The sequence below is a fragment of the Pelophylax lessonae genome (genome assembly GCF_965119305.1).
Source record: "Pelophylax lessonae genome assembly, chromosome: 2".
Classification (NCBI taxonomy): Eukaryota; Metazoa; Chordata; class Amphibia; order Anura; family Ranidae; genus Pelophylax; species Pelophylax lessonae.
The window spans coordinates 199,964,928-199,984,832 of NC_138769.1; the positions used below are offsets into that span (position 1 = coordinate 199,964,928).

Here is a 19,905-nt window from a genome sequence, read left to right on the forward strand (position 1 = left end):
AAACACTTACCATGTGTATCACGCTGTTTGGCAGTGAGGGTGGACCAATTTGATGTCACAATATTAAAGATTTCTTCCCACATTTGCTGTGTTGCCACTCTGTCACTGTGCTCCCGAAATGTATTGTCCCACAAGCCTGGTCTCTTATGCACCAAGTGTATTAGGGGCTCCTGGGAGATGTCTCTGGCCATATTCTCCAAGGGGATGCTCTTCCTACTGTAAAAGACCACTACCTGCAGGGCTGCTGTTAGAAATCGCGGGGCCCCGTACAGACTACTTAGCAGGGCCCCCCCAAGAAAATATTAAAGATATATTTAGCTAACATTACAACAAAATCACTATTAGCAGACACAAATATAACATAACAAGCACAATTCCGGCTAAATCTAAAACAAAAAACTATGTTAAATAAAAAAGAAGATGAGATGAGAAAAATATACAGGCTGGGCAGTTGGAGCTCAGTGATCAGAGAGACAGAGAGAGAGAAACAAAGTTACAATTTACTAATAAACTCCTGAGCAGAGATAAGTGCTGAGAGGGGGGCTCACACAAGGGAGGGGGATTAGTGAGGGACAACTGTCTCTTTCTCAACAGATAAAAGCTGGGAGGAGAAGGACAGATCAGATTCAGGTGCTGGAGGAAGATTTCTGTATTTGTTGTCCATCACTAATCCCCCTCTCTGTGTGGGCCCCCCTGTGTGCTCGGGCCCCCTACAAGAGGGCTGATGGTCCCCCCCTATCAGCGGCCCTGACTACTTGGGTCATAGGTTGACTTCACAAACAATACATTAAAAAAACATAATTTATTCAAAGCGGATCTTATCTGAGCGAACGTTAAAAGGACTGTTGTCCTTTTTCACGGATCTCGACATACCCTTTTACGCTTAAAAAAACTTAATGGATCAGAAGCGGATGTAAACGGATGGTTAATGGATGATCATCCCTTAACTCCCGCTTGTCCATAGGAATGCATTTGTTGAAATCAAAAATTCTCTTTATTCCTCAAATAAAATAGACAGACAGTGTACAGGCAGACGTGTCAGGTTGACGCGTTTCACGACATTGCTAGTCGCTTACTCATGACCACACTGAGTAAGCGACTAGCAATGTCGTGAAACGCGTCAACCTGACACGTCTGCTTGTACACTGTCTGTCTATTTTATTTGAGGAATAAAGAGAATTTTTGATTTCAACAAAACAACATCCTGAGTGCGGTCTCACGTTTTGGATTTTCCTATGCTTCTGGATGACGGATCTGACCTGCACCAGGTTGAAACATACACCTGAGCGGCTTTACCCTTCTATCTCCCATAGGAATGCATTTGTCATTAGTCAAAAACAGATAGACGGTCAGCTCGTGTGAAAGGGGCCAAACATTTGTGCTCTTTGGTTTCTAAACACTTTACATATTTAAGCAATGAAACAAGGGGGTTAGATTGCTGCCGAATGCATAATGGGTAGCTATAGACACATTCATCGTCTTATGCATTTAGGAGAAACACCTGGTGTTGGCCTTATCTTTGGGAACCGATAACAACTGCTGGGGAAATGGATTCCAAATGATCAGTATTCTGGTCCAAGTTTGATTGGGTGAGGAGGCTACAGTTTGTTGATGGAATTTTGAGTAATAACAGGATTGTATTTTCACTGTTGTTTATTATTGTTATTAACAATAATAATAATAATAATAATAATGACTTCTTTTAGATCACACACAAAAGCAAGGAATCTGTATGGGAATTCATCAAAGGACTTCTAGATGCCTGGTCAGGATGGGTTGTCATGCTTAAAATTGGACTCTTAGCAGGTAAGATCGATGTTCATTGTATTGCATCTCACTGCTTTGAGATATAGATGGAGTCCATATAGCAGAATAACAGTTTTATTCTCCTGTGCACCTCTGCAAGAAATGAACCAGGATTCCCTGCATTACGCAGCATGCTCCCCCCATCTAGTACCCATTACTGAAATCAACATCCTTATTTACTTTACCCTTCACTGGAAAAATACTTCCACAACCCTCGCCCCCTTATAATTCCCTTCAAGCACAACCATCTATTCATACATCTCCAAGGCAAAACTGAATGGCTCCAGTTAGAAATATATGGTTACACTGAGTAGGATGACCTTATGGCCTATGTGTAAGTAAAATGACCTAAAAACACATAGATTATATCACCAAAAGTATTGGGGCGCCTGCCTTTACACGCACACAAACTTTAATGGCATCCCAGTCTTAGTCTATAGGGTTCAATATTAAATTGGGCCACCCTTTGCAGCTATACCAGCTTCAACTCTTCTGGGAAGGCTGTCCACAAGATTTAGGAGTGTGTCTATGGGAATGTTTGACCATTCTTCCAGAAACGCATTTGGGAGGTCAGGCACTGAAGTAGATGAGAAGGCCTGGCTCACAGTCTCCACTCTAATTCATCCCAAAGGTGTTTTATTGGGTTGGGGTCAGGAGCGAGTTTGGGGTGGAGGAACAGTGCCGGCTAGTCAAGTTCCTCTACCCCAAACTCGCTCATCCACGTCTTTATAGACCTTGCTTTGTGCACTGATCCAAATCATTTGATGGAGGGGGGGTTATGGTGTGGGGTTGTTTTTTCTCAGGGGTTGGGCCTGGCCCCTTAGTTCCAGTGAAGGGAACTCTTAAGGCGCCAACATACCAAAACTCTTTTGACAATTTCATGCTCTCAACTTTGTTGGAACAATTTGGGGATGGTCCCTTCCTGTTCCAGTATGACTGCGCACCAGAGCACAAGCACAAAGCAAGGCCCATAAAGACATGGATGAGCAAATTTGGGGAGGAGGAACTTGACTGGCCTGCACAGAGTCCTGACCTCAAGCCGATAGAACACCTTTGAGATGAATTAGAGCAGAAACTGTGAGCCAGGCCTTCTGGTCCAACATCAGTGCCTGACCTCACGTGCATTTTCAAATGTAATTTCTGGCCCAACTATCTCAATGTGTGTTTCTTTTACTTTCCTTATCTATAGAAGGCTTTGAAATCTCTTCTATTTGGATTTCTAAAATGGTTTTCAGATTCTATCACTTCCTGTAGATGATCTACCAGCAGTATTTACTTCCTTGTTGCATAACATAAGAGGGAGTGATAGGGGGGTGTTCACAACTTTGGATCACACCTCCCTCATTACTATACCATGTTCCACCCACTTTCTGTACAATCTGATTGTACAATGTCCTTTAGATCTCCCATCAGCTATGTGGTACAAGGGCCTGTCTGATTTGATATAAATTTAATAGATTGGTCAGGTGTGTCCTCCGATTTCATAGTTCTGAATTTGTACAGAGATTGTACAATCAAATTTCAAAGTGTATGGCCATCGTTATACAAGTACATAGGAGGGAGTGGACGGAGACACTTGTCAGGCTCCATTCACATTTCCACATAGCGTGAACTCACATTCCTGCATGCATTTTTTTTTTTTGCGCTTTGGAGCATTTTCACTCGTCACACAAAGTCTACGTGCAACAATCACCTCAGAGAAGCTACAGAATTTTTTTGGAGCAGAGCGTAGTGAGTTTTGTACCGCAATTTTAGGTGCGGTTGCCACACTTGGGGTGCCTTTAACATGTAGCGACATCGCAAGCACGATGCACATTTTCAGCGTGTTTCTGAAACGCATGGCAAATCGCTCATTTTCTGTGTGGTTTGCCATGCTGTTGGAAACACACAGATGTGAATAGAGCCTCATTGTTCTTGTGCAAACATGCCAATTTCATTTTCAGTCCCCATTTACACCTAGTGTAGTGGGAGTGCACCTTTTTTGGCTAATTTTTCCTGCAACACGCATAGCATAGCCCATTGATTTCAATGTGCTGCCCTACACGTAGCAAAGTAGCTCATGGGACATTTTGGCGTGTTGCAATTTGCACATTTTTTGCTGTGCATTTTCTGCGTTTGTCACTCGTTCTTTCATGTGGAAAAATGTGCATCTGCTTGTGCGTTTGGAATGCTGTTAACAGTTACTGGCTGAAAGAGCCACTAGTTCATTTTAGGTATATAAAGATGGCCATGCACTGTACAATCTGACTGTACAATCTCTGTACAATCTTCTTTGGATTTACCAAAATTATATAATAGAGGGACACACCATTTGTCCAATCACTCTGTATCAAATCAGGCAGGCCTTGCACTACATAATTGATGGTAGATCTAAAGAAAATTGTACAGTTAGATTTTATAATGTACGGTGAGCTGTATAGACTTTCAGGGACAATCTTTTCTTGTTTTCAATACTACAGCTTTGCTCCACATAGGCTGTGATCACTCAGCTCCTGCACACTCTGCCAAGTAAACAATCTATGCAAGGTGAAGGTATGAAAAAAAAATGGATGGCTGAGTTTTTAGTGAGACCAATGATCCCTGCATTCGATTTGGGTGCACCTGTAGAGGTGGGCGTTAACCATCTGCTGGAGTGGTAAAAGCAGTGGCATCATGTGTGTTAAGGTTGAGGATGAGGTCAGCTTGTGAACTATTTCCTGTGTCATACTGGTTTTCACAACCTAAGAGCCTTCTAGGAAGTAATGTGGAAATTCTCCATAGATCAGACTGAATGGGATATTAATGCTTTATCTTTTTTGCAAAAGAGGCATATTAATTCTATGTTGGTACATAGGGAAGCTGGAATTTAGAAAAAAAAGGTGAGCTTAGCCTTTAAAGGCTAAATCTAATAAATCTGTTGATAGCAATATCAAGAGTATTGTAGCATATGCTAGTCACTCCCATACCAAAGAAAGCCTCACAAGACCCCACCAATCTTAACAGCCTAACACCCATCTCCTTACTCCCTTTTGCCTCCAAACTCCTTCAACGTCTAGTCTACAACCGACTGTGCAAGCACCTCATTGAGAATAACCTTCTTGATCCCCTTCAGTCTGGATTTCGCCGACAGCACTCCACAGAAACTTCTCTTTAAAACACACAAATGACTTATTAACAGCTAAAACCAATGGTCACTACTACGTACTCTTTCTCTTGGACCTCTCTGCTGCCTTTGATACAGTTGACCACCCCCTCCTCCTCCAAAAACTCAATTTGCTTGGTTTCCGTGACTGCGCTCTCCGTTGGTTCGAATCTTACCTATATCACCGCACCTTCAGTGTCACTTACAACTCCACATAGCTACCATGGCTTAAACTTCCATTTCTTTACTGATGACACCCAAATGTATCTCTCTACCCCTCAGCTCAACCCTCTGTCTCCTCCCGCATCACTGATTTACTAACATATCAGCCTGGATATCACACCACTTCCTTAAACTGAATCTATCTAAACCGAGCTCATAATTTTTCCTCCCACACATGCCCCTTCCCCTGAATTCTCTGTCAAGATCAATGGAACAACTATCAGTCATTCCACACATGCCAGGGTGCTAGGGGTAACCCTGGACTCTGCACTGTCCTTTCATGCCCACATCCAGTCCCTGTACAAATCATGCCGCCTTAACCTCCGCAACATCTCTATAATATGCCCCTTTTTAACCAACGATACCACCAAGCTTCTAATTCACTCCCTGGTTATCTCTAGCCTCGACTACTGCAACTCCTTCCTCATTGGATTACCTTTACATAGACTATCCCCCCTTCAGTACATAATGAATGCTGCTGCAGGACTCATCCACCTTACCAACTGTTCAGTGTCCTCCACCTCTCTCTGCCAATCCCTTCACTGGTTTCCACTCACCCAGCGAATAAAATTAAAAGGACTAACAATAGTTTACAATGCCATCCACAACTCTGCCCCAAGCTACATCAATATCAGCCAAGCCGTTCTCTTCGATCCTCCCAAGACCTCCTGCTCTCTAGCTCCCTTGTCACCTCCTCCCATGCTCGCCTTCAGGATTTCTCCAGAGCTTCTCCCAAGCTTTAGAACTCTCTACCCCAATCGGTCTGTTTGTCCCCTAATCTATCTTTCGTTAGACGATACCTGAAAACCCTTCTCTTAAAGAAGCCTATCCGGCTTCTAACTAATATACTGTTTCACATTCTCCACCAGCTTATCCCCTGGAGCTATTACCTTTTGTATCAGTTGACCCTCCCTTTTAGATTGTAAGCTCCAAGCGCAGGGCCCTCTGATTCCTTTTGTACCAAATTGTATTGTAACTGTATTGTCTGCCTTCATTTTGTTAGGCGATGCGCAAACTGTTGACGCTATATAAATCCTGTATTATAATAATAATAATATTATGTGTTAAATCAGGGGTCTCAAACTGGTGGCCCTCCACCCGTTGTGGAACTACAAGTCCCCTCATGCCTCTGCCTATGGGAGTCATGCTTATACCTGTCAGCCTTGCAATGCCTCGTGGGAATTTTATTTCTGCAACAGCTGGAGGGCCACCAGTTTGAGAGCCCTGTGTTAAATTAAAGACCTTGTTTTTAAAAATACCTGCTGACTGGCAGTAACATAGCTACAAACCTGGGGGTACATATTGTGGACCTGCAGTATTACTGTAGGAAGAGGTGGAGGAGATGGAGAATGAGGGATGTGATCTCTCTCTCTCTCTCTCTCTCTCCCCTGCCCGTATCTCACAAAAGGGAGTACACCCCTCACATTTTTGTAAAAAATGCCTTAACCCTCTTGGGCATTGTGTTCACCAGAGCATCAGAGGTTGCCACTGGAGTCCTCTTCCACTCCTCCATGACGACATCACGGAGCTGGTGGATGTTAGAGACCCTGCACTCCTCCACCTTCCTTTTGAGGATGCTCCACATATGCTCAATAAGGTTAAGGTCTGGGGACATGCTTGGCCCATCATCTTTACCCTCAGCTTCTTTAGCAAGGCAGTGGTCATCTTGGAGGTGTGTTTGGGGTCACTATCATGCTGGAATACTGCCCTGCGGCCCAGATTCCGAAGGGAGGGGATCATGCTCTGCTTCAGTATGTCACAGTACATGTTGGTATTCATGGTTTCCTCAATTAACTGTAGCTCCCCAGAGCTGGCAGCACTCATGCAGCCCCAGAACATGACACTCCCACCACCATGCTTGACTGTAGGCAAAACACACTTGTCTTTATACTCCTCACCTGGTTGCCGCCCCTTACGCTTGACACCATCTGAACCAAATAAGTTTATCTTGGTCTCATCAGACCACAGGACATGGTTCCAGTAATCCATGTTCTTAGTCTGCTTGTCTTCAGCAAACTGTTTTCGAGCTTTCTTGTGCATTATCTTTAGAAGAGGCTTCCTTCTGGGACGACAGCCATACAGACCAATTTGATGCAGTGTGCGGCATATGATCTGAGCACTGACAGGCTGATCCCCCACCCCTTCAACCTCTGCAGCAATGCTGGCAGCACTCATACCTCTATTTCCCAGACAACCTCTGGATATGATGCTGAGCATGTGCACTCAACTTCTTTGGTTTACCATGGCGAGGCCTGTTCTGAGTGGAACCTGTCCTGTTAAACGGCTGTATGGTCTTGGCCACCGTGTTGCAGCTCAGTTTCAGGGTCTTGGCAATCTTCTTATAGGCTAGGCCATCTTTGTGTAGAGCAACAATTCTTTTTTTCAGATCCTCAGAGTTCTTTGCCATGAGGTGCTATGTTGAACTTCCAGTGACCAGTATGAGAGAGTGAGAGAGCGATAACACCAAATGTAACACACCTGCTCCCCATTCACACCTGAGACTTTGTAACACTATGAGTCACATGACACTGGGGATAGAAAATGGATAAGTGGGCCCAATTTGGACATTTTCACTTAGGGGTGTACTTACTTTTGTTGCCAGCGGTTTAGACATTAATGGCTGTGTGTTGGGTGATTTTGAGGGGACAGAAATTTACACTGTTATACAAGCTGTACACTCACTACTTTACATTGTAGCAAAGTGTAATTTCTTCAGTGTTGTCACATGAAAAGATATAATAAAAGGTTTACAAAAATGTGAGGGGTGTACTCATTCTTGTGAGATACTGTAGCTGTCAATACAGCAGGAGTCTACATAGCAGAAATCTGAGAGCCCCTTGCTTGTTTTGAGTCTCTCCCCTCCCCAAGCCTTGCTGGGGGAAAAAGAGGAGACTGAGTGGTCATGTGACCACCGATAACATAGCAAAAAAAAATAATAATAATAATTTGTGTGAATTTTCAACTAAAGGACATGTTAATAGGTAAGCTTTGCTATTAGGTGTTTGGGATTGCTGAGTTTAACACAGGGAGAACATATAAAGTTAATGGAGATTTTGCCTCTTGTGTGATTAACCGCTTGCCGCCCGCCCGCCGTCATATTATGGCGGAGCGGTGCGACCATTGTTCTGGGCCACCGTCATATGACAGCGGCAAATTCAGGCAGGGCAGGCGCGCGATCGTGTGCGCGCCACCCTGCACTGCCGGTGTCGGCATGTCCCCGGGACACAGCCCGTCACCGGCAGGGGGGAAACAGCCAATGGGCATGGCTGTTTCCCACGTGATCGGCTGTGTTCCAATGACACAGCTGATCACAATAGAGGAGCCCAGAAGATGACCGCGCATGCGCAATCGGGAGCGCGCAGTGCGGTCATGTCGGTGGCTCTGTGTTCCCTAGGAACACAGCTAGTCACCGGCAGTAGTAAACAGTCACTGACAGTGACTGTTTACTATGTGATCGGCTGTGAATCCATTCACAGCCGATCACAAAATGTAAACACAGAGCAGTAACTCACTGTTACTAGCTCTTCTCCCCTCACACAGTTTCCAGTGTGAGGAGAGCAGAGCCAGAAACAGTGAGTTACTGCTCTGTACACCTGTAAAAGTAAAAGCACAAAAATAAAGGTCCCCACACAGTCCTCAGCCCCCCCCCCCCCCCCCAATTGCACCTGTCACCCAACAGTCACCTCATCAGTGCCCAGAAATTGACACCCATACCGTTCACATGTGAACGTAGCGATCGCGGGCAGAATCACAGGGATTCTGCCCGCGATCCGGAAATCATTGCAAATCGCGGGGCGCCTGTGCGTTGCCCGTGATTTGCAATAGCACCCCAAACGTTGTGCGATGTTGCCGAGATTTCCACCTGCCGAATCGCGGTAACATCGCGCAAACATCGCATGACGCCCAAAAAAGGTACAAGAGTTTCTTTGGGGCGTCATGCGTTGTTTGCGCGATGTTACAGCGATTCAGCATTCGGAAATCGCGGCAACATCGCACAGCGTTTGGGGTGCTATTGCAAATCACGGACAACGCACAGGCGCCCCGCAATTTGCAATGATTTCCGGATTGCGGGCAGAATCGCGGTGATTCTGCCCATGATCGCTACGCTCACATGTGAACGTAGCCTAAAGTTCACCTGTCACCAGAGACTGCCATCAGTACCGCCGTGCACCATCGCCCGTCACCTGTCACCCATCGGTGACCATCGCCCATCACCCCATCAATCACCGTTACCTTGGAATGTCTACTTTCCAAAAAGGGGTCATTTGGGGGGTATTTGTACTTTCCTGACTTTTTAGTGTCTCAAGAAATGAGATAGGCCTTCAGTACATTAGGTGTGATCAAGTGTGATCAATTTTCAATGAATCGCACCATAGCTTGTGGACTCTATAACTTTCACAAAGACCAAATAATATACACTTATTTGGGTTATTTTTACCAAAGATAAGTAGCAGTATAAATTTTGGCCAAATTTTGTAAATAAAAATTACTAATTTGCAAAATTTTATGACAGAAACAAAGAAAAATGCGTTTTTTCACAATATTTTCAGTCTTTTTTTATTTATAGCACAAAAAATAAAAAACCCAGTGGTGATTAAATACCATCAAAAGAAAGCTCTATTTGTGTGAAGAAAAGGACACAATTTTTTATGGGTACAGTGTTGCATGACTGAGTAATTGTCATTAAAAGTGTGAGAGCGCTGAAAGCTGAAAATCGGTCTGGGCAGGAAGGGGGTGAAAGTGCGCTGTAGTCAAGTGGTTAAACACAAGAGTCCAGTGCCAAGGATCAATGTTAACTACTGCTCAACTGTGCAGAATAATAGTGCCTGTAAAAGCCCAATGTTTGAAAAGTAGATGATAAAACATTTTTAAACATGATGTAAAAAACAGTTGATCGTTGCTGAGGTAAAAATTGGTCTTCAGTAATAAAAGTGTAAAAAGAGTAAAAAGTCCTCGTTTACATATATAGAAAGGCAAAGTGACTTTGAGTGCCCATATTCTGCATTCCTCTCTATAGAGTAGAGGGGAAGTATTGGGGGAAGTTCTTGACGTGAGTCTTTGTAGGAAATGACAGACAGATATCTCACTGCTCACTGGTATATTTATAAAAATGAGAGGGGTGTACTCGCTTTTGTGAGATACTATATATACAGTATATAGTGAGGAACACTGCAGATTTTGTAAGTTTGCCCTCTTACAAGGAAATGAAGGGTCTATAATTTTTTTTATCATAGGTGTATTTTAAATGCAAGAGACAGCATATCAATCAAAAATCCAGAAAAAAATACATAAAACAAATGCTATTATTAGGCTGCAGTTCAGTGAGTAAAATAAGTATTTGATACCCAAGCAAAACATGACTTAGAACTTGGTGGAGAAACCGTTGTTGGCAAGCACAGAAGTAGGACATTACGGGTAGTTGGTGACCAGGTTTGCACACATCTCAGGGGGGATTTTTGTCCACTCTTCTTTACAGATCTCTAAATCCTTAAGGTTTCTTAGCTGAGGAAGAAAAATGCTGACTATGACCCTAAGAACACCATCCCTACAGTCAAATGCGGAGGTGGAAACATTATGCTGTGGGGCGGTTTTTCTGCTAAAGGTACAGGCCCAGTTTGCCACATTGAGGAGCCAATGGACAGGGCCATGTATTGTAAAATCTTGGATTAGAACCTTCTTTCCTCAGCCAGAACACTGAAGATGGGTCATGGATGGGTCTTTCAGCATGGAAATGACCTAAAACATATTGCCAAGGCAACAAAGGAATGGCTCAAGAAGAAGCACATTAAGGTCATGGAGTGGCCTAGCCAGTCTCCAGACCTTAATCCTATATAAAATGTATAGGGGGAGCTGAATCTTCGAGTGCCCAAGAGACAGCCAAGAAACCTTAAGGATTTAGAGAAGATCTGTAAAGAAAAGTGGACCAAAATCCCTCCTGAGATGTGTTCAAACCAGGTTACCAACTACAGGAAACGTCTTACCTCTGTGTTTGCCAACAAGGGTTTCTCAACTAAGTACTAAGTCACGTTTTGTTTGGGGTTCAGTTACTTATTTCACTCACTGAACTGCAACTCAATTTATAACATTTATGTGTTTTTTTCTGGATTTTTGGTTTATATTCTGTCTCTATCATTTGAAGTACACCTACAATAAAAATTATAGACCCTTTATTTCTTTGTAGGAGGGCAAACTTACAAAATATGCAGGGGATCAAATAATTATTTTCTCCACTCTGTGTGTATATATATATATATATATATATATATATATATATATATATATATATATACTGCATATAAGCAAAGAAATTCTGAATAATAACAGTAACATAAACTGCCTCTAGATGTCACTGTTTCTTTTATTATTAGCACAAATGACAAATTTCTCTGTCTTCAATAAAGCCAAGAGCATTCTTTCTCAGTCTTTCTAACATGGAGGAACCCTTAATAATAACTTTTTTAAGTCTCAGAGAACCCCTGCTATATTTACAGCTCAGCGTATAATAGCGTGAACAGTAAGTTGAGATATATGATTAAATAAAATAACAAAATATGTGGTTTGGTTAGGGTATTTGACACCCAGGGCTGGTCTGTACTATAAAAATATGTTGGTAATGAAATAATGTCCAGAAAAGAAATTCACAGAGTAAACAATGTAGGGTTCACTCAGATTGCTGGTTAATGGAGTATTTGCCCCTTACATTGCTAGACAGTTGGAGAAAGATCCCCTTACATTGGTGGACAGTGGGAGAGGGACCGCCATTGCTTTTTAATTGTTGGCCACCCTGCAAAGTATGCAGGGTGGCTAGTAGGGTGAAATACCTCCTTACACAGTGGATAGCAGGACCAGCTACACTGGTGGTCAATAGGAAGAATGACACATTGGTGGTCAGTGGGAAGAATGCTCTCGTACACCGGGGGTCAGCAGGAGGAAGAACCCTAATAAACTGGCAGTTATTGGAAAAACGCACCTCTTACAGAGATATCTAAAATGATCATTGCTGTGGGTGGTTACTGAGAAGGCAGACATTGCTCAGTGCTTGATAATCCTCTCTAGCATATAGCCAATCATGATAGTTTAATGAACTGATAAGTGGTATTTGAATGTAAAACTAAAGATGTAAGGGTCCACCATAGGACCACAAGTAATATTTATTTTTTTGTTGTCCTGTATTGGGTTGATCTGCTGAATCTGATATTTTTCAAGTAAAACCTATTAGTCTAAAATATAAAAAAATATTGATACTCCATTTATTGATGTTGCATATGACCGAAGGCCATGTTTATGATTAGGTTTTGCAAGGTTGTTTATTTATGCAGAGAATTACAGTATATAGTGCTGTCAATTAATGCTGACAGTTTAATAGTCAATCCAACACTGCCACTGCCACTGCTTATTTATTACAACCTGTATACACAAAAAAACAGTGTGCACTGTGGATTAGTATACATAGGTATGCTGTCCCCTAAACCCAAAAGAACACGGGGAAGATCATAGTGAAACCAACACAACATCACTTCAAAAGTACAATATGTGAAGAGAATATTGGGTAAGGGACAATCAACTTTGGCACAATCCCCTAAATGATTAGGAAGAGAGGGGAATGTCCTATGTCTCCCCATAAAGAGGGAGAGATAATATATATATATATATTGATATATATATATATATATATATATATATATTCTTCCAGGCATCTGGATTTTTTCTACTCATTCCTTTTCATCCGCACTCTGTACAAGTGATACCTCTGTATCGGATCCCTTGTGTAAACTTGCACATATATAATCTTTGTGACACTCGGATTCTTGTACATGGTGGTTGCTAGTTCTCACCTATCTCTTCTTTTCTGTAGTTTATCCTTATCAAATTTTCCATTTGGCGACCTCATTTCCAGTCCTTGACCTTAACACCATAGGCTGAATGTTCTATTCTGGATCCGAGCATTTCTCAGATCCTTTAGAGTGTACACATATTGTATATTTTTTTACATATAACCTTCTGGATACTGTATTTGAAGTTTAGCAATATTGAATAATTGGATCCTAAAGAAGCCATTGTTTTAGGTGAAACACGTTGATCCAAACTATATGGTACCTACCCAGATATTAATACCTGTATTGTATGGCAATGTGTAAAACATAACATATCTTTTATGATTATATATCTTGTATTTTTAATACTTTTGTATAAATAAAAATATATTGATTTTATTTTTGCTATTTATTGGTCGATTTTTGGGCACATTTAAAACCCCCCTTTCCCAGTATCTCCCCCCTTTGTGGGGAGACATGGAACATTATAATATTATTCCATGACCCATCTCATTCCTAACAACTGTCCATCCTCCATCTGCTGCACATAAGTAGTTTAAAGTACACACGGGCCGAATGTCTGGCAACATTGGCTGGTGCAATAAAAACTGTCGCTATTCGGCCTGTGTGTATAGTAGCCGGTCTGACTGAAGCCAACTGTTCGGCCAGGCTTCTGTTGGCAGGGCATGCTGGAAAACCAGCAGCCGACTGGCTCCCGGTCAGCGCTCTCAGCCAATGGCTGAGAGAACTGACCAGAGAGTTTTGGCGGGGGGCCGTACCCCAGTCAGAACACAATAGACAGGCAGAGGAGATTGCTGTACTAACATTGGATTATTGGTACAGCAGCTCCGACCAGAGCTGTTAGTTTCTTTTTGTTCAAACCGCTGGGTTGAACAAAAAAAAAGACTAGTGGTGTGTACGAGGTTTAATTAATTTGTAGCTTAATAGACAAAAGTGATTTTACCTTTTCAGTTAAAACTTGTTAATTGAAATGCTTTATTTATTAAAACAGAACATCCTTGTTTAAAATCCTTTTTAAATAGATACTTTTTGATGACACGTCCTGCAAAGTTAATAGGAATCTGACACTTTTAGAAATGTTATAAGCTACTAATTGCTAGCTCCTCCTACCCCAATGAAACTCTTTAAGATAGTTAGTTGGAATTAAAGCTCTGGTATTATGAAATCCTTACAGTTCCAAAGAGCCATTCATATTGGCAATCCTGTGTTTAGTTTTTCTAAACACAGGAAAAATTTGGGATGTAAAATCTGATTTTATGCCTCCAAGATCACTTTGCCCTCTGTTTAAATGTTCCTGCTGTACAGCAGGTTTAGACATGTTTAGACTTGTTTAGATGCGTTTACGTGTGTTTAACTGCATTTAGAGTGTCTGATCAGATCCTGGTTGCACAAAATTCTATTTTCTCTGCAGCTAAACTAACCACACCTAAACGCAGGTAAGAATACAGTGTAAATTACACCATTATAAAATCATTACATGCATGTATACTGTATGAATTTAGAAATGTCCTCTAAAAACATATAAACCCAGATTAGACAGTGCCCGAGTGAATGAGGACAGCAAATGTTAGTTATAGATGGCTTAAAGCGGGAGTAAAGGTAAAAAAAAAAAAAAAACAAATAAGAGAGATTACTCAAATCCCCAATTCACTGTCAGCTCCAATATACTTGGGCAATTGCAGCATGGCTGCTGGGGCTGCTGTACAGTGACTGCATTGGCTGAACATTTCTGTTCATGTGAATAGGCAAGGAAGGGGAAAATAAGCATTCAGATTATTTTATCATGGTGGGATTTTTACTTTCAGGTCAGGTTTCTCAATCTACCCAGTGGACCATTTGCCTAGAGGATGGCTGATCACTGGGGTCACCAGCCTACTATAGACATGAGAATGTCTTCTGTTTTAGCTGATGAATTCATGTCTGTGTTAGCTATATGCAACAGAAAAGCTATTACTAAAAAGTGACCACAAGTAACTGAATATTTGTTGGTGCTTCTCAGATCGATGTCATCATATGTGTAGTCAGGGGGGTAGGGTGATGGGGTAGTAGTCTTGTCCTCCATGTTTCCCTACTCATTGGGCGCCAAACAAGGGTCACATGAGAGGCCGACCCCTGGGTAGGTATGTCTGGGCAAGGACAGGCACTTTGGTTAAGGTCACTGCCTTACACATGGGGTGTTTTCTTGAACAGACAACTGCAGTCTGGTAAACCTCCTTATGTAATTATACACCACCATGGTCACTGATGCATTTCGGAGGGACACGCAGAGCTCTTGTCCTCTCCAACTGTTCAGGGTATTACCACTACCTCCCAATGATAGTATGGAGCCCCGTAATGATCCTTGCGCGCACTTCACATAACTCTTCCTGTTCCGTACCTGTGAACAGGCTTAGGACTTCTGCCGTGCAGATCTGCTCTCGTTGCTATGGAAGACAGACCTGCTCAAGGAGAGAGTGCCGACAACAACTCACCCACTTGCCACATGTACACACTTACAACAGGCTGCTAAAGAAACCTTAGTTTCCATTGGTAACCTCTTGTTTCAGAAGCTTTACTTGAAAACTTGGTTATTCCAAATAACATTAGCAACAGTCTTTTCCTGACATCCCTAGTCCCTAACCCATGGTTGGGGCTGCCCCAGCATACCTGCACAGAAAGAGTCCATTTCTGGCAGTATCCAGGATTGGCATCATTGGTGTGGACTGTAATGCCCCATACACACGTGCAGATTATCTGCAGACTTTTGTCTGCAGACTTACCAAAACTATATAATATGAGGTCAAACCTAAACACTTTCAATTTGTATGCAATCCGGCAGGCCCTTGCACTACATAGAAAAGGTAAGTCTGCAGACAAAAGTCTGCAGATAATCTGCACGTGTGTACGGGGCATAAGTCCCAACAGTTCCTCCAGGCTTCAGCAGGTTCCTCCCAGCAAAAGTGCATTAATTGTCACTCTTGACTCTGCATATTCAGCAGGCCAACAGGACAAAGTTCTGCAATTGTAATAGCAGCAACCGCCTACTTTCAGTAAACTTCTTGCATGCTCACACACCCAAATCAGATCCCTGTGTAATTTTATAGAGCACAGGGCCAGTGGGTCGAACCCAAGAAACCCCACCAAGACAGAACCGGGAAACATAATTAACTCTTACCCTCCCAACTGGGACAGCGTAAAACTTTACCTGCCAACATATGTAATAAAGTACAATAATTGGTTCATGGATTCCAAACAAATGTATGTAATTCACAAGATTATATTTTTGTAACATAAAGAAAAGATTCTAAATCTCACTCTGTTTTGTATATAGGTACCTTGGCAGGTGTTATCGACTTAGCTGTGGACTGGATGACAGATCTGAAAGAAGGGATTTGTCTGAACGACTTTTGGTATAGCCATGAACAGTGCTGCTGGCGTTCAAACGATGCCACGTTTGAAGACCGGGATAAATGTCCTCAATGGCAGAAATGGTCTGAACTGCTAATCAGTCAGGCAGAGGTAAAGAAATGCTTTTCCTAACAGATCGCCAGATGTAGTTAACATTCCCTTCCTTTTCGATTGCCAAATGGTTCACATAATAACTTTTTTTTCACTGTAGATTAATTTGCAATTGCCTGTACAGAGGAATTATTTGGCAGGAATTATTTCACAGGGAGCAACATAATTTCATTCACCACAGAATCTTGGACAACATGCATTCTCCAGCAGTCAGTACATTTCCAAGGCTGCTGGACAGAACTTGCTGTTTAAGCTTCATGTATGTTCACTATTTAATTGCACTAGCCGTTCTAAAATGACTCAAACAACCTGAAAGGTGACCAACAAACGCTGTTCCTATTGTCACTGCCATGAAAATATCATCAATGAATTTGGTGCTTGGGAGAGGATCATGAGTACAAATCGAATCACATATAATTAAATTTAGGGATCGACTGATTATCGGCAATGCTCTCCGATGTCTCCCCCCCCCCCCTTCCGCGGCTCGCCCAGGTCTCCCGTCCCAACGGGAGACCAGGGAATCTTACCTGCACGGCCGCCGAAGAGAAGACCCTATCAAAGCCGCATTCGGCTCTGATCGGGTCTCCATGTAAAAAACCTGGAAGTATTGCCATGACATCACTTCCGGGTACCCGGCGGAAAATTTAAAAAAATGTGAGCATTCAAAACAGCCAAACTTTGCGTTTTGAATGCTTTAAAGTGCAGAGGAGGGGTTTGGGGCCCTTTAGACCCCCAGATCCCTCCACCAGAGTACCTGTGAAAAATAAAAAACATTTTTTAAATGTCCGAAAATATCGGCCGATACCGATATCCAATGATCAAAATATCGGTATCGGTATCAGCACTAAAAAAAAAACGATATCGGTCGATCACTTATTAAATTGTATGTATCTTTTTTAAATCTTGTATTTAAAAAAAAAGCAAGGAAGTATAATATCTAATATCTACTGAAGAGATCCACCCTCTCTGTTGCCTTGATGCTCATTGTTTCCAGTACAGAAAGTGATGGCAAATCCAAAATTTTGGAGTTTTCACAGAAGCAGGAGGCAAAGTTAAATCTTCTAGTGGGGACGTCAGTTCCATTAACAACTGTCTAAGAAGGGATTCCTCTCAATTTGGAGAGATTCCCTCTTACTTTTTGTTGTGTCTCTGGGACAGGAAGCGAAGGGAAATCTTCTTGATGGGATACTGACAGCAAAAAAAAAAACAAAAAAAAAAACAGGGGTCTAAAAATTGGATTTTCTCCCCCTGGATGTACTAGGCATCCTTGCACTGATCCCTCCCCATCCCCCTCCCCCTCCCCCCCCACATATAGAATCAGTACATTTTTTTTCTGTATTTGTTCATTTTCCCCTTTCCCCCAGCTGCCATTCTCGCCCAGGCAAAAATGACATCTCCAGCTCTGTGAAGCCCCTTGGGATATGTATTTGAAATATCCCAGGATGTTTCACTTTCATTAACATAAGCTGGAGGTGGAGAAACCTGGTGCATGCCAGCAGGGGGCCGGTTGCCTGAACCAGGAAAAAGCACCTGGCGCTTGATGATGTTAGGAGCAATGATGGCTGCACTGGGCACAGGCTGTGACAGCAGTGCAGCAGGACACGGCAGGGCAATGCTTGCTCTGCTCAGCAGGTGAGTAAAGGGCTTAGCAGGGCATAATTATATGCCCAGCCTAAGCCAGTAAAGCAACTATTTCAGCCTTGCTGTCCCGACCCTTGCCGGGGATTATTGATTTGGTTTATTAGTGCTGGCCCTGACACTTGCTGAGGGTTATTGATTGGGGTTATCATTGCTGGTTCTGACACTTACTGGGGGTTATTGATTGGGGTTATCATTGCTGGCCCTGACATTTGCTGGGGGTTATTAATTGGGGTTATCATTGCTGGCCCTGACACTTGCAGGGGGTTATTGATTGGGGTTATCATTGCTGGCCCTGACATTTGCTGGGGGTTATTAATTGGGGTTATCATTGCTGGCCCTGACACTTGCTGGGGGTTATTGATTGGGGTTATCATTGCTGGCCCTGACATTTGCTGGGGGTTATTTATTGGGGTTATCATTGCTGGCCCTGACACTTGCTGGGGGTTATTGCTTGGGGTTATCAATGCTGGCCCTAAGATTTGCTGAGAACTATCATTGCTGGCCACAATCTCTTCAGTGTACTATCAGGTCATATGTTGTCTAAACAAAGGGGTAAAAGTGCTACATTACAAGTCATATACCATGAAGAAACAGCAACTTTTTTGGCCATGGCCACTTTTGGGTCATGTCAAATGAGTTTGGCATTAGCTCCCCCATTTAGGCCTCATGCACACTAGAAGTTTTTACAGCTGCTGTTTTTGGCTTCAGACATTTTTTTTCTGCAGCCAGTAAACTCCCCAGCATGTTATCCTATGTGCCCATAGGCTTTTATCACCATTTTTTTACAGGGGCGTTTTCTGGCTGGGAAAACCTCCCAGAACTAGAGGGTATGAAGAGGAGTGTTTAAGCTGTAAAAACCCTGAAAAAGCTAAAAAACCCTGAAATACACGGTTGTTCTGCGTTTATGATCTTTTTTTGAGCAATAAGCCTTTGTGGGAGTATAGTTTTGCTAAAAAGCACAAACGCTAAAAACCACAAATGCAAAAATGCTAAAAAATTTGGCAAAACTTGCGTTTTGACATGCATTCTACAGCTAAAGCTACTGGCGTTTATATATAATGTCCAGTGTAAATGAGGTTTTATACTCCAAGCACCAGCAAAGCACCCCCCCCCCCCCCCAAAAAAAAAAAAAAAATTGTCCGAAGCTGCCCCTGCTTTTTTTTTCTCTGTTACACATACTTTACGTTTTTCAACAACTTCTTGTGAATGATGTGTTTTCTGTAGTGTACAAGTTTTTATGGTTTCCTGAAAAAATATTAGTTAGAAGGTATTAATGTTCATTTTTTACTATGGGACAATAAAATTATACGTATATGAGCGAGTAAGGGTTGATTACATTTTGTACAAAGGTTTAGTAACAAAAAATCCATCAGACTGCTGAACATTTATGCACTTGTTACTGACCGTGAAGCTTCAGTTCGCATTAAGCTGTTTCACACAGTGATCATGCCTCTAGTATCTGGATGTAAGATAGTGAGATGCCGTGACTGACATTAGAGGACTAAATCTGACAGGCCTTTTGAATGATCTGCATCCTGCTAGCTAGTATTATGTACACTTTATTGGCAGATGAGTTGATAAAATATATACCTTGGCTTAGCAGCAAGTATGTTACAGTGATGTCTAGTAATAAATCCATCAAGACACTCCGATAGAACAGAGCTACTGTAGTACATGACCGAGAGAGATAACAGGAGACAGAGGAATCAGCTGCTGTCCTTGTATATTATATCTTCAGGATGTAGAGTCTTCAAAAAGGACCTGACTGAAGGTAAATATGGA

At 42.4% G+C, this 19,905-nt stretch overlaps 1 protein-coding gene across 1 annotated transcript in view; it reads left to right on the forward strand.

The window, feature by feature from the left end:
* The window catches only part of CLCN4 (chloride voltage-gated channel 4), a 131,559-nt gene that overhangs the window by 54,220 nt on the left and 57,434 nt on the right, over positions 1–19,905 (forward strand). The window contains exons 4-5 of the mRNA XM_082245435.1: positions 1,707–1,806; positions 16,295–16,482. Coding sequence (XP_082101561.1) covers positions 1,707–1,806; positions 16,295–16,482 — 288 coding nt within the window. The remainder of the gene's footprint in view (positions 1–1,706; positions 1,807–16,294; positions 16,483–19,905) is intronic.